Consider the following 15,621-nt stretch of genomic DNA (forward strand, 5'->3'; position numbering starts at 1 on the left):
CAACTATATAGAAGTTGGATGTATCTTATAAATTATATAAGATAACAAATAACTGTTCAAGCTTTATTAAATGTCCTTAATTACTGTTCTATAAACCTAAATGTGAAACGTTTTTAGTATCTTCCATAACTAAATTGCACCATACAGGGATCGATGTTAAATCTTATGGGAACTAAGACATTTTTGTGTGTGCCAAAGCCTCTTCCTTAGTCCCACAATTAAGCATAGAGACTGATAACAGGAGTGGGAGATGCAATTAATATAATCTGTCCTCTTACAAGGAGCTACTGCCTCTATTTCATTGTTTTAGTAGTCTGTAAAAGCAGAGGCTGAGTGAGACCAGCTGAGATTTTCCTGCTAATTAGAGGTGGGAAGGATAAAAGCAGCCTCAGCAGCAGGGGTCTCCATCCTTTTCACATTTTACAATAGGTCCCCTCTGGTGTGTGATAGGAGGTGCTTTGGCTCTGTACTTCACTGGAATGAATTGGCTATGAAAAGGTGGGGCTTCTAGGCTACTTTCCTGGTGAAAAGGGGGGGGGGGGAACAGAAGTCTCTGAGCAATAGGTTTTTCTGAATTTGATTTTTCTGGTGCTTTCTACTATGCTGTCTTACATTTACATATCATGGTTGCTGCTATTTTCTGTTTTGCTCATTTAAAGTGTAGCATGACAGTTGTCTTGCTTTCATGTATATTGTATTTGCAATGTAAATGATTGTGCATTGTACTTGGGAAGAAGGGAAATATGTGCCATGGGATAGGTGGGAGTGATTCAGGGAGCTACTGTTAGGACTGTGGTTGTTAGGGGGAAATATGGGGAGGAGAGCAAAGGATATTGTCATGGGAAGGAGAAATACAGACAGCTAGTTGTGTTCCTCTTTAGTCAGTCTCCTTTTTCCTCATGATTTGAGTACCTTTGTGAACCATTTCTCCCATCTGCTGGTGTTGCTGTTGAACACTAGATTAGGCTGCAAAAAACAGCACTCGTCCCCTGTTTCATCAGTGAAGAGACTGACCTGGTGTGCATTAAGGTGAGCTGGGTGGGCCAAACTTTGCCCAGCTCTGTTTGCCTGGATACTTGGTGAAGTAGCAGGCACTGTATAATAGTGGGTCAGCTCATATCTATAGGGTCACTACCAGAAAGTAGCACTTTTCAACTCTGCCAAATTCATGGCAGTTATATTGTGGGCTCCCATTAAGTTCCATTTTATCTCCAACCTTTGGGGGCATTATGCAAGGATTCGGAAGATGACATCACCAGTATGTGGCTGACACCTAACTCTCTCTCCAGGCTCTTTCTGAGAAAGGCTGGTATATAAGGCAAATGAATAATTCTTTGTGTTCTGAAAACCTCTTAATGGTCATTCGGTTATACTTGATTTTTTAAGAATGATGGAGGGTTGTGTTTGGAGAAAGCTCCTTTCCATTCCTGGTTTAAAAATTTGTATTCATTTCAAACTGTGGGATTCTTCTGGTCATAGTTCTGTTACTAAAATTTAAATGGAATCTTTAGAGAGTATTTATGGTGTAAGGTGAGCAGAAGGCGCTTGCTAAAATGAGCCAAGTATTATAGATAGCCATTTCTAGGCTCTTTCCTTTGCTGTTCATCATGCATTTGAAAGAGAAGTAATTTTATCAGAAGTATTCCTACTTAGTGATGGATAGTTTCATTATCAGTGGATGTCAGCCCAGAATTCAAGAGGCTTTTGTTATAATGATGCAACAACAACTAAAGTTTTATATGAGATGAAGAAAAGCATACAAAATTGTAATTTTTAGGTTTTGCATGCCTCCTAAAAATAAGAACAGTAAGAGCAGTCCCTAAATCCATCACAGTTTGACATCTGCTCCTTTGCCTATTGCCAAAGAATAGTGCAGATTTAGTTGGTGTGTCTCAGCAATCCTTGGAACTGACATGTGGCAAATTGCTGGGAAATGATGATGGCAGTATGTTGCCAATTCAGAAGGAGCTTTAAAATGGTTATGCTGCTGCTTTCTCCCAACCGCCGAAATGATGAACTAGCAGAAGGCATGTAATTACTCCAGTTGTTGCAAACCATTCATCCTTTTATAATCGGATGTCTAGAAAAAGAACATCAGAACAGAATTTTCCTTGAAGATTGGGATCTTATGATTAAAGATGTTCTACCTGCGTTAGATTTGAGGGTAGAACAATAGCTTTCTGCAAGCGGCAAACCTGATTAGAAGTGATGTAATCTGTACACTACATTGCAAGCAGATGTTATACCATAAAGTTCTTCAGCTCTTCATAAATTTAGATTTGAAATGTTCATTGCATCCGTTTAGAGATTACTTCAATCAAATCTTTTCTGCATGTTGTTGTTAAGGCACCTTATTACAACATAGTTATGGCATTGATTTAAAAGTGAACTTGAGATTTCCCCCTCTTGGGAATTTACCAATTCTAACAGTATTAAATGAAATACGGATTTATTTGGTACAAAAAGCTGAACTGGGTTTAGAAGTAGGTTAAAGCCATATGCACACGCATGCATGTATGCAAATACTACTTAACAATATTGTTCTGTTTGATATAGTGTTGAACTACAGAGACTTGGGCTTGGGAGAATTTGAATGTAGTGCTCTCATGAAATTAAATGACAAATCAGTGTTACATCTGTGGAGTCTTACAAAAGACTGAGTTGCTGATAAGTGAAAGCTAGAAGCACCTACAGATTACTACCTGAGTTCCTGGTTCAAAACACACCTCAACCAGGAACATATTTTACAAATGGTATGCCTAAATTGAAGAAATGCTTTTTCTTCATATGTAGAAAAAAATGGCTGATGATAGCTTTTCAAAAAATTGTGTTTGAACAATGTTGTGCTACACTCTTGTGGATAGATTAAGCTTTTAATCTTACAAAATAATAACATCCGTGTAAATAATAATTGTATCTAAGCACATGTTTAAAATGGCAGGATTTAAATGACTTAAGGTATTAAATTTTTTGTTCCTTTGGGAAATCTACATCAGATCAAGGGATCAAATCCACATTTTAATTTGGCTATAAAGTATAGTAAATGAAGAAGAATCTGACACCAGAAGCAAACCTTGAAACTGTTTAAAGCTCAGTGCTCCTGATGTTTCTGTTCATTTGAATCCTGCAAGTATATGTTGACATTTTGTTACTCTTATCTTGGTGACCCAGTAGAGGTTTCTGCATCTTTAGGTCCGTCAGCAGATAACAATTCTAGACAGCATTCCCAAATGTAATGCTCACCAGAAGCCTTGGACTATAACCCCCATCATACCCATGCAAACTAGGGATGATGAGGTTTTGTTAAATAATTTTTATTTTCCCAACATATACAGTTACATAGTTTTTCCTTTGTTCTGTAGTTTTTTCCTAACATAAACAGAACAGAGGGATGATGAGATTTGTAGTCCTATTTAAAGAGAGCTAGGTTGGCTCGATTCTTCCATTTCAGCCAGTTGCTGAAGTTCTGGAAAGGATTATTATTATTATTATTATTATTATTATTATTATTATTATAACATTTCTATGCCGCCCCTTGCCGAAACCTCGGGGCGGCTTACAACATGATAAAATACATTGAAATACAATAGTACATAATAAATTACCATTAAATACAAAAATCCAAAAAATACATTGACTTACAAATATAAAATTAAAATTATCAGTATAAAATAAAAATATAGGAGGAGAAAGAGAAGGAAGAAGAAGTTGCCCTGGCCAGATCATATGTTTTAACAATTGAAATGATGTTTAAATAAAAAGGTCTTTACCTGGCGCCGAAAAACCCGTAACGATGGTGCCAGGCGGACCTCTTTGGGGAGTGAATTCCATAGGTTGGATTATTTTATATTCCATAAAATATTGGTGGTTTATAGTATTTAAGGCAGGCAGGCATGCTAACTTGCAAGATTGCTGCTTTTTTTGTTGCTACCACAGCACGTTTGGCAGCAGTTTCGGAGGGATGGAGTACAAGCCTTAGTGAGTTCCTGGGGCACTGTGACCCCAGTCCCTGGAAGTTGCTCACCCATTTCAGGACACCTGGCAGAGATTTAAATACATAACAGCAGCCATACTGAATCAACTCAAAGGTCCAATCTAGTCTAGCTTCCTGTTCCCATTCAGATGCCTATGGGAATCTCTAAAGTAAGACTCCAGTGCCATTGCACCCTGCAGCCTGTGTTCACCAAACACTGGTATTAAGAGACTCAGATCCCAAAGAGAGTTTATAATAATTGGGATTAGAAGGCATTGATTGCATGATTGTCTCTGGAGTTATCTAATTCTTTTTTCAAGCTGGTAGCAAATTCCATAGTCTAATATTGTTTTGTGTCAAGTACTTCCTTTTCTTTGTCATATTCTTCATTATTCTGTTTTATTGGATGACCCCTGATTCTTGTATTCTGAGAAGATTTTCACTTTCTCCACATTATGCATATATTAATACACTTCATTTTATCCTTTGCTTATCAGTTTTTAAGCTAAAGAACTCCTAAAGTTATAGGCTTCCTTTTTTTATAGAACCCTAACCCGCCCACTTCTTCAGTTGATTCTTTCTTACTGCACACCTTGCTGTATCGCCTGATTGGTGTGAACTGTGTCACTCACCTCTCATCCTTTGTTTCCTTCTGTGTCCTGCTCTTCCTCTTTTCTGCTAACTCTCTCTACTTTCTTTAAAAAATAACTCCACACTCCCCTATCGTTTTTGCCCTCTTTCTGCTGCACACTTGCTGTTCCCCACAGGTGCCCTCATAGCCTGAGGGACGCCTCTCCTCTGTTCTTCTCTGCCTTTCTTGCTCTGCTCTTCCCTCCTTGAGGGAAAATTGGTGGCAGCCCCTTGTGTGCTGCATGCCTCCCAGCTGCCAACAGCCACTCCCTATGTCTCCTCTGCCTTGGTGAGGGGCATGTAGTGGAGACTTGCTTGCACTCTCAGGTGTTCAAAAGACAAGATGTGTTGGCAGCGGACCCTCCACATGGCCAATGAAAAACCAGAGGCTAAGATGCCCTTTGTGAGGCCCTTTGTGTGGCCAGGAGTTTTCAGTGATAATCCTTTTTAAAATCAACACTGCCAAATATAAAAAATAAAAAAGTTTACTTAGAAGCAACAAGGGAATGTTACAATTCTGCACAGAATTGTGTAGTGGTTAAGAGCATGGGACTGGGACTCAGAGGATCTGGGTTCGAGTCCCCGCTCGGCCATGGAGCCATCTGGGTGACTTTGGGCCAGTCACAGTCTCTCAGCCCAACCTACCTCACAGGGTTGTTGTTGTGGGGATAAGATGGAGGAGGAGAGATAATGTAAGCTGCCTTGAGCCCTTTGTAGGAAAAAGGCAGGATATAAATTAAAAAATAATAAAAATAATAATAATAAAAATCAAAAAGATGATATAACTTAGCTGGTTAGATACTACCTACTTGAGTAGAGTCTTAGTCTCCAGAGCATATGTGGAATTGATTGTAGAGAGGATCCTGGCCTCCTGTTAGATGGAATAAAGAAGGCTTTAATGGAGAGAACAAATTCTGAATTTTACAAGAATGGAAGTTCTGTAAACGTCCCCAGTTCTGCTCCTCTGGTTTACACTCTCAGCTCATTGCAGAAATGGTGACACTTAACAATAGACTACCTTGCAGGTTGTTTTCTAGCTCAGTCATTCTGCATTCACGTAGTAACACCATGTGTCTGTTCTGTTATCACATATCCTTGGATTGTAACAGTCATTGTCTTGCTGATGTTAGGAGGAGGCTGTGGTGCCCGGAGCACATCTTACTAGAACATCCTGTAACTTCTACGTTTCAATTATCTTTTATCTGGCTTGCCAGTGATTTCTCTTCAATTATCTTTAACTTGCCTTCAATTAATCATGATATTTGCATATTCCATGCACTGTTTTAAACCAGCAAGTTAACTATTTCTAACTAAACACAAATTGAAGGCCCCAGGCTTAACAGTTCCTTGACTATTACTGTCAGTAGTTGCACAATGACCTCTGTTTCTTTTGTCAGTGTTCTAATCAGCACATCAGAAAATTACTTTGTGGCTGGAGCCACCTTCTTTCTAATACCTGTAACCTTACATCTCAAAACCCAACTGAGTTTGAACCAGTTACTTTATAAAACAGTAAATGTTTTTGGATTTACTTGAGGAACAAGATGAGAAAAGCCTCTTTGTGTCTCCTGGTATTATGCCAACTTTCCAGGGATCACTGATGAGCAATATCATACATTCTGTGACCCTACCAAAACCAACAGTCAAAGAGTTAAACATTTATGAATTTTTAATTCCCCTGAGATAGATCGGGAACAAGGAAGTTTTGACATGTCCTCTTATACATCAATTAGTTATTAGAAACTTGAGAAAAAAATCTGGAGTAAAAAAGACACTTTAGAAAATGGAGGGAAGTAAACTTATCATGAAGTAATTCAAAATACGAAACTCATTTGAAGTGTATGGATAAAAAACTTAAACTTTCAAAAGCTTGGAGAAAGTAATGATGGTATTAACTTGAATTAGTCACAGTTTACAAAATACCTAATAGTTTCTATGTGCTGTACAAATATAATTCAAAAAAGGGATAGGGAGGAAGGCAAGTTTTGGACCACCAGCTCCTTCTCTGCTCAATAGAGGCTAGTCTCTTGCTCTGATGTTCTTCTTAGCAGGTGCAGCTTCCCAGTGACCCTCAATCTGCCCTTGAATGGATGAGGCCAGAATGTGAGCCTCTTGATTTCAAGTTTCAAGGCCATGGAATAGGAACATAATGAAATTTTGGATTAACTGGTATCTGCTTTGAAATCAGGACGCATGGTACAAATATAAACAGATGGTTTTCATTGTAAACCATCTGTTGCAAACATTGGGATCCCCTAAGGACCTCTGGAGAGATGTAAACATTGGGATCCCCTAAGGATTTGCCAGAATGGCTGAAGTTAGATGGCCAAGATTGTGGATGTTGATTTATTCAGTTTAATAACATCCTAGACACTGAATAACTTCAAAATGATCTCTCCAAACAGGGTCAAGTTCAGTTGAGGTACAACTCGGTAGCAGAATAATGCCTATTAGGATAAAAGTACTAACTTTGTATGAAAATTGGTAAATCTAAATTTGCCATAAACCACCCAAGGAGTATGTGGGGGGTCCTAGTTTACAACAAAGGTGAGCAGAAACTAGATTTCTGAATATTTGGACCAGTTTCCAGTATTCTTGACCATTGGTCATTGTGATGAGACTGATGGTTTGAAGTCCCAAACATTTGGAGATCTGCCCATCATTGTTCTAACATTGAATGTATCTGTTCAGTGTACTCAATGTGTATAGTTTTTTAAGGGTGCATCCTGTGGTTAAGAATATTTCAGTAAGGACATGAAAGTAAGAGTGTCTATGAGTATATTGATCAAACCTAATGATCAAGGCTGCAATTCTAAGCTACTACTACTATGTAGTAACTTGAACTGAATACAGTGGGACTTATGGCTAAACATGCATACCATTGCAGTGTTAAAATAAAATGTACAGATGTGCCTGCAATCAACTCAGATTTTTGTTTAATTTACTGCGAGAAAATAAAGAAAATAACACAATGATCAGATGGCAGAATGGTGGCTGGTGTAGTATGTTTTATCTTAAAGACAAGGTTAAGTTGTGAATTCATAGCTATACTGGGGAAAGCAGGTGATGTAGTCGCTTAAGACTAGAACTTGGTGTTACCTGAGAAAGATCAGAAAGGGGCAGAACTGCACACGCGGAAACACTCTTTAGAAGATGGAGAAGACATATGCCTAAGATTTTGCACAATTGCTTGGACCAATGGAACAAGTTCCAAGGTAGCTTCTCATAATTAGCTGACATTGGGTTAAATTTTGTGCTAAAAAGGAAACGTACACAATATCTGATTATAGAATTCATTGCCAAAAATTGTGATGATAGCCATTAACTGGGTCACTTTAAAAGAGCTAAACAAATTTGTGGAAGATAAGTAACAATTGCTGTTATAAATCGCTGTCACAACAGTTAAGAATGGAACACCCATGCTCTGTCGGTGTTCCTTCAGTGGGGATCAAACAGAGTGGATTAAAGGCTTCTCAGACTCGCTGAGTTGTTCACTGCTGGAGACAGGATGGTGTATCAGAACTTTATGGACCTTTTGGTCTGATACAACAAAATGCATTTCTTATGCTGAATACATTTTTTGCAAGCCACGTATTGTTGAAATTGGGGCCACCTTGATATGATACAGCTTTATGTATATCCTACAATGAAAGAATTGCAAATGGAATCTAATCTTCTGATTTACCTGCAGTTTATTGTGGAATTTATCTCTGTCCATCAAGGAAATATCCATCCTGGTTGGGAGGGAAACATTCGTCTACATTAAGAGTATGTACTGTATGTGGGAACCGTGAAACACTAAGAAGGAATTGAAGTTCTCTTTTATGCTCATTATTTCAGGTTCCCCTGGAAATGAAGTAAATAAGTCTGTCAGCAATCTAGAAAACAAAATAGGAAGCCTAACGAAAAATGAGGTATACAGCCTGGTTGCTGAAGAACATGACGCCAGAAAAAGGCTGACAGAAGGGCACATGAAAAAGGGAAATGATGACTCTGAGAGTGACTTTGAATCAGATCCTCCATCTCCTAAGAGCAGTGAGGAAGAGGATGAGCAAGAAGATGAAGAGGTTTTGCAGGCTGAGCATGGAGATTTCATGGATGACAACGATACTGAGCCTGAGAACTTTGGTCAGCACCCTCTTCTGATGGATTCTGAGGAAGATGCAGAAGATGATGATAAGCAAAGTTCTGAATCTGATTCCGGTCATGGGAGGCCTGTAGAAGAGATTATTTGCAGTAGATACAGAGAAGGGACTGGCAATTTTGAAGTCAAGGAGCCTACTGTACCATGCTCTGTGATGCCTGACTTACCAGGTACAATGACCAAGGAAAGCCCAAAACAAGAATTTGATATCTTTGGAGCAGTTCCTTTCTTTGCTCTTCAGCCTCAAGAGCCTAAGCAAAAAGACAGCCAGGACCTCTCTTCCCAGGCTTATTTTCCAGGCCTGGAGCAAGATCAGGATGACTTCGATGTTTTTACCAAAGCTCCATTCAGCAGAAAAATATCTCAGCAGGATGATTTAATTTCAGGTTCTGAAACCCAACCTTCTCCTTTATCTCCCAAAAATGTGGATGTTTTTGGCTGTATCCCATTCCACCCTACTAATGTTTCAAATAAAAATGGGAGCAAAGAGGACCTCTTTGGGCTGATCCCATTTGAGGAGATAGCTGGAAGCCAGCAGCAGCAAAAAGTGAAGCAGCAGCAGCGGAACCTACAGAAGCTATCTTCCCGCCAGAGACGTATGAAACAGGAAGTACCTAAGAGCAATGGGAAGCGCCATCATGGCACTCCTACTAGCGTCAAGAAGACGTTGAAGCCCAGTTACCGCACACCAGAGCGAGCCCGTAGACACAAAAAGCCTGGTCGTCGGGACTCTCAGAGCAGCAATGAGTTTCTTACAATCTCTGATTCCAAGGAAAACATAAGTATTACCCTGTCAGATAGCAAGGACAGAGTCAATCCTCTCCAAGCAGATGATAGTCTTCTGGATCCCTTTGGAGCCAAGCCGTTCCACCCCACAGAATTGGTGCGTCTTCCACAGCATCAAGGACTGGCTGACAATCGTGGGGACCATAATACAGTAGTGCCTGGCAGGCCTAGACAGAGTTCACTACTTGGCAGCATTCATTCTGGTGATGGGGTAAAATTAACAGATGATTTTGGGGCAGTTCCTTTCACAGAAATTGTTGTTGTGCCAAGTGTGACATCTCAACAAATCCAACAGCAACAGGCAGTAGAGTTAGATCCATTTGGAGCTGCCCCATTTCCTTCCAAACAGTAGATTCTTCCAGGAGTAGCCCTGCATTATTTCACTTGGATTTTAAGACCATCCAATGGTCGAATTGAGAAGAGACTGATTTATTTTTTACATACAACATATTCATTCTTAATTCTGACTAGATCCTAGGATTTTAAAATCTGCCATGTTAGATATACAAATTTCAGATGGTGAGGAGGTGAATATGTTTCATTAAGAGAAGAAAAGAGAAATCAGAGGTTAATATTGTAGGTTCTGCCTATGAATATATTGCACACAACCATTGTGCCCTTTTTGTAGTGTAGTTACACTTCAGTCAAGAGAAAGAAAGGTCTGACTTATGGTGTACTATGACTGGCCGGATGGAACAGGATCTATCAACCCAGAAATGAGAAAATGCCGAAGTCAGCCAAGTTGATTTAGACTTTCTTGTTCTGAACATCAGAGTTTGCTGGCTTGACACTGATGCCTAGAAATATACAAAGAGACACAGTCCTTTCTGCCTGTGTATGCCAGAACACTGCTTTTTCCCAGTAAGTGCCATTAACGTAAAACAGGGATAGTTGTAACTCTTGAGATCTCAAGAACTTAGTGGAATACAATATTAGAGCAAGCTGGAAATGGAAGGAGAAAATCACAGTAGACGGTTGGATTCTGCAGCGTTTTGAAGACTACACAGTTCATTTGGGAAAACAGCCTGGTTATTTGCATGTAGTGCTAGACAAGACGGAAAGCAAAAGCCAGAAAATTTGTAGCAATTTCAGGCTTGTACAGATAGTCAGTAGGAATTTCACCCAAAGTTGGTTCATTTTATCAGGGGTTTTTATTCCAGATAAACTGTGTATACCCTAAAATGTTTTTCATTCCTTTCTAAAATTGCTCACCTAATATTTTGATTGTCTCAAAAGGTTGTACTTTTTCTAAGAGTTCAAGCAAAGTACGCTGAGCGCTAAAGAAACCTGTAACTTGAATTCAGGCAGTTTCCAGCAAAGGAGGTATAAAACTGAAAGGTTTACAAATATTGATAGTGATTTGAGTCTGTCAGCAAACTGCATAATAAACCACCAATGCCTTACAGCCAGGACCAGCACGTCCTGCTATGAATTTACCTCTGAGCCAATTGGTGCCGTTGAGACACTGCTTAAAAATTTCCAGAACTTAGAAGGTGAGTAGATGATACATTTTGAACTTTCCACTTGGGTGAAAGTAATGTCCTTGCTTGTTTTGTGCCCATTTTAGATCCAAAAGGCAGCCTGAAATACGGTGGGAGCTTTAGCTGAAAGTCTTCCAAGTACTTAGTTCGTTAGACTAAAGTTAGGGCCAACTTGACTTTCTTTGAAATGGGTGGGTGTGAAAACACCACAGTGAACTACTGCATTTAAATGGTAGCCTATGGCCAGGATCTAAAATCACTGCAATGGTTGTGTGTGTGTGCGTGCGTGCGTGCGTGTTGGACAAATGCTTGGAAAGCAACTTAGTTTGTGGCATGGGGTCATCAAAAATCCTATGGAGTGCATGTAAACCTGACATTGCTTGATCTTTGACCATGAATACTTATTCACATCTTTGTGAATCTGATCTGAAACTCTTCTGTGCATCTAAACGAACTCTGGATGTGTTTGTTATTGATTGAATATGAAGTCGTACAAACATGAAATCTAATCTGGAGGAGGTTAAATACTTCCTGGTGAACGAATTTCCCAAACAGGTGCCCAGTGGTGGTTTCTGCACTCTAGCTGCACTATTTGTAATTTGCAACTTGATGCTTATAACAAGAATGAATTTTGAAAGTGGCAAAGGATCAAAATTGCTTAGGAAAACATACCTTTCAAAGTAATTTTTATAAAAATGGTTCCTTTTATGTAATGTTTAGGGGCAATCTTTTAAAGATATGACTTGAAGCTTTCTCTAGTTGTCTGTTTCTAGCCCATCTCCCTTTCTGTCATACCAAGCACAAATCCCAGGTCAGTTGGATGTTTTTCTCGCGAGACTAAATATTTCTGCAAAGCACACATGGCCAAATGTATGAGCTGTGAATGTACCTCTGCACGCCCACTCCTTTTTTTCTTGTGCCAAAACCTCTTAGAATGCAATACAGATTTTGTTGTTAAAACTTTTGATTTAAAACTGGAACCAGAGAGCTCTGTTTGGAGGTGGCTTTAAGCGTAACAAGATTGCCTACCTAAAGTAGGCTGTGGCTTCCCAGCACAACAAACATGGAGAACTACAACTACGTGTATATATCCATGTGACTAATTCATATATAGAAGGGCTTTCCATGTAGGAAGCATATCATAATTGACATGGCTGTAGCAGGCTGGAATTCCAGTGTTGACATAAGGCTTATTACAGGCAGCTGAGCCAATGCAGTAGTGTCTCTGTGTGTTTCTAAAGAAGTAGGTGCTTTCAAGGGGCATAGAATCCCTCCCCTCATGCCCAAAGTAGTCAAACTAAGGTCTGATTAAAATGAGTGGGAATTAATTTCACAGCTAACTTGTCCAATTGATTGTAACTAAATTTCTCTGGCTTGGGGATGAAAGCTGGAATCTTATATTTCAAGCTGTCTGAAAATTGTTTCCTCTGCACCACTGCTTGCTAGATGCTTTTTCAGAAAATAGTTAGAAAAATCCAGTGCTGTGAAAAATGAGCAAGAAAATAATAATCCAGTCTAGAATGATGCAGTTACTGTGTTGCGTTAAATAAATGATTGCGTTGGCAGAAGGGGTTTCCTTATATCTATGTCTTGTAGTCTATCATAGACAATTCTGTTCCATACATTTTATATGGACATATTAAATGCCTTTGACCAGGGTGGGCGGAGGGGGGTATGAAACTGATCCTGCGATAAATCAGTGATAGGGAGGGAGGACGTGGCACATGTGCATGATTCTTATTTATGGATTTTTCCAAATATTTCACTCAGCAGTTTGTTGGGTTAGAAAATGTTCAAGGTTTTCTCAGTTATCACTACAGGTGCTTTGTCACATTTTTCAGCAGTGTCTCCTGGAGGAAATCAGCAATACACAATCTGTGCAGTTAGATTGGTAGTATGGATGAAGGTGTATGGAGGTTTTGCAGGATTGAGGCCTAGACATACATTCTGTAGCATAACTTTAAGTCCAAAGTACACAGAAATGGCCCTTTGCATTATTGTCAACCTTCTTCACTTTTAAATAGGGTCTTTAATACCCCCTGTGCTTGATATATTCTTATGGACTAGACAGACTTTTTTTTTGCATAAGACTTTATTTTCCTAGGTTACTGTAAATAAGAATGGTATATTTGTCCTTTGTGGTTGCTGGGGTATACTGGCAGACAGCACAAAGTTGTATCTCTATGTTGCCTATTTTGCTTTTGCCAAGAGCTGCAGAATTAATAATTTGAATTTCCCTTCAGTTCTGGATGTCATAAAAAGTGTAATCAGTATCTTTTGGGGGAGATACTTTGCTTGTGTTATATGTGAATGTCTGCATATATCTGGAATCAAATGTGTCACCTTTCCTGAAATAGTAAGAAGGTTGGAAGGTGTTGATTTATACCAATGATTGCCAGGTGAATTTTTTTGTCCCCCCCCCCCCCCGAGCATTGCCTCCCCACCCCAGCATTGCCTCTCTCAGTGGTTTGATCTTTCCATGATAGCAGAAAGCTCAATGCAACTTTTAAAAGCAGCTGTGTAGTTAATTTTGAGGACAGAATCACTTGCTGATTTTGGTATTATCATCACCCAAAGGTACTTTTATTGTACCAATTAGCATTGCAGATGCTTAATTTCCAGTGTGTTCCCAAAGGCTAAAAAAACCATGCGCTTCTTTAACTTCTCATGTTTTTTCTTCTGGTAAAATCACCTCATGGTGACTGCTCAGTCAACCAGATCTCTGTGACTGTTTTCTGATGGTACTGTTGTTTAACCAGATAAACTTAGTGAATCTACCACCTGCTATCCAAGTATCAATTTAGGGATACTTCTTTTTACCCTATACAAAGAGCCTTTATGTGCTTAATTCTGCACATGTTAAATTCAGTGGCAAGCACCCCATAATGTCAAGGGTCAGGATCAGTGCCCAGGTTGTGGGGAAGCTGTCCCATAAATCCTTTTCTCCCAAGAATAAGAAAAACCTACTGTGAGAATAAATGGATATAGCTACTACTGTGAGAATAGCATCTAGAGTTTATCTGAAGATTTTTATATGATAGGGTGTATTTTTATATAGAGAGACTTATATAAAATATACACACGCACACATCACATATCTCTTGGAGTTTGTGATCTAAAACATAACATTGCAGTCACAATCATTTTCATGGCATTCAAAAAACAAGTATAGCCAAAAGCTGCTAAAGTGTAACAGGGAAATGCAAAACAATGGCTGCCCAGTTATTCTCGTAGAGTGCTTCTTTGAAAAGAAGAAATATACTAATAGTGTCTATTGCCACGTTTGGTTTCTGTGACTAGGATATCACTCAAGTAAAACAGCATAATGCTATATTTTAATTGCTGGCAAACAGCTTTAAGTGCACTTTTTCAAATTACACTTCCATTTCTTGTTAGACTTGAAATTTCTAAAGCTTTTTTTTTGTGTGTACCACTAATACAGAACTTTCACTTTTGTGTGAAATTGATGTACCTGAAAAAACAACTTGCAAGTTGTTACTAAATAAATAAACCAGAGACCTTGATTCTGTAGACCTGTTGCCTAATTGTGTGATTTTGTGTTGTAGGTTACCCTTGCCATTCAAGCAATGGCTGCATTGTGTGTGTGTGCACTGTTACAAACTTCTCTTGTGTTTACCGCTCCTCTAAGGTTCTCTTGCTTCAGTCAACATGCACCATTCGGAGAACCCCTTCAAATGTTGTGCATTACTTCTCTACAGATAAACAGTCTTAAGTCCATGAGGAAAAACTATCGAAGAGCATGCTGACGCCCTTAGCCTACTGGAGTCACTAGTTACACTGCTTCTGATGTTACTCTGTATAGACAAAATATGCTGAGTGAGAAAAGGAAGATGCCACCACCAATTCTTCATGTCATGGTGTTTCAGCTTGTTCCCAATGCTTAGCTAGGTCAGGCTTTCCCAGCATAATATCCTTCAGATGTGTTGGAATATAGCTCCCATCATCCCCAGTTAGCATGTTGATTGGGTAGAAATAATGGATGTTGTATTCAACACATATCTGAGTTCTTTTTAAAAAGGCAGGATATAAATCTAATCAATCAGGAGGGCACTGCGTTGTGGTTATGACTTTAACCCTTCCTTCCTCATCACAGCTTGCCAGTTATTTCATTCTTGAGGCATATGCTCTGCATGGAATGTCAGTAAACTTTTGATTGCTCAGGTTTTTCTGGCACCCTGGATGCCTTCTCTTGACTTCACCTCAATAGCATGCCTATTATATTTGCAGGTCAGATATGCCATAAAGTAAGTATCTTGAAAGGATCCCAGTTGTTTGTGGAATACTTAACAGCATTCTTGTGTTCCCTGCCTGTAATCACTGTTACACACACACACACACACACACACACCCACACACACACACACCCACACACACACAGACCTCATACTCCAGAGAAGAACATACACAGGGGACTAAGTTTAGACACCACCTGAGAATCCATGTAAGAATTTCACAATACAAAAATCTTTATTAATTGCATTTCTATACTGCCTAAAGGCAGAAAGATCTCTGGATGGTTCATTTGAGCACAAAAGCTATTCTATCTCACTTGTTGGTTCCGCTACCCCATCTTGTCTTGATTAGTA

General features: G+C 39.2%; 1 protein-coding gene across 2 annotated transcripts in view; it reads left to right on the plus strand.

The window, feature by feature from the left end:
• BMP2K (BMP2 inducible kinase) overlaps positions 1-14,545 on the plus strand; it is a 69,603-nt gene extending 55,058 nt beyond the window's left edge. For both annotated transcript variants that reach the window (XM_044429011.1, XM_044429012.1), the window contains exon 16: positions 8,444-14,545. In XM_044429011.1, coding sequence (XP_044284946.1) covers positions 8,444-9,885 — 1,442 coding nt within the window. In that variant the 3' untranslated portion in view covers positions 9,886-14,545. The remainder of the gene's footprint in view (positions 1-8,443) is intronic.
• Positions 14,546-15,621: the final 1,076 nt, after the last annotated feature.

The sequence above is a fragment of the Varanus komodoensis genome, unplaced genomic scaffold (assembly GCF_004798865.1).
Source record: "Varanus komodoensis strain SLA01 unplaced genomic scaffold, ASM479886v1 scaffold2, whole genome shotgun sequence".
In the NCBI taxonomy this organism is placed as follows: domain Eukaryota; kingdom Metazoa; phylum Chordata; class Lepidosauria; order Squamata; family Varanidae; genus Varanus; species Varanus komodoensis.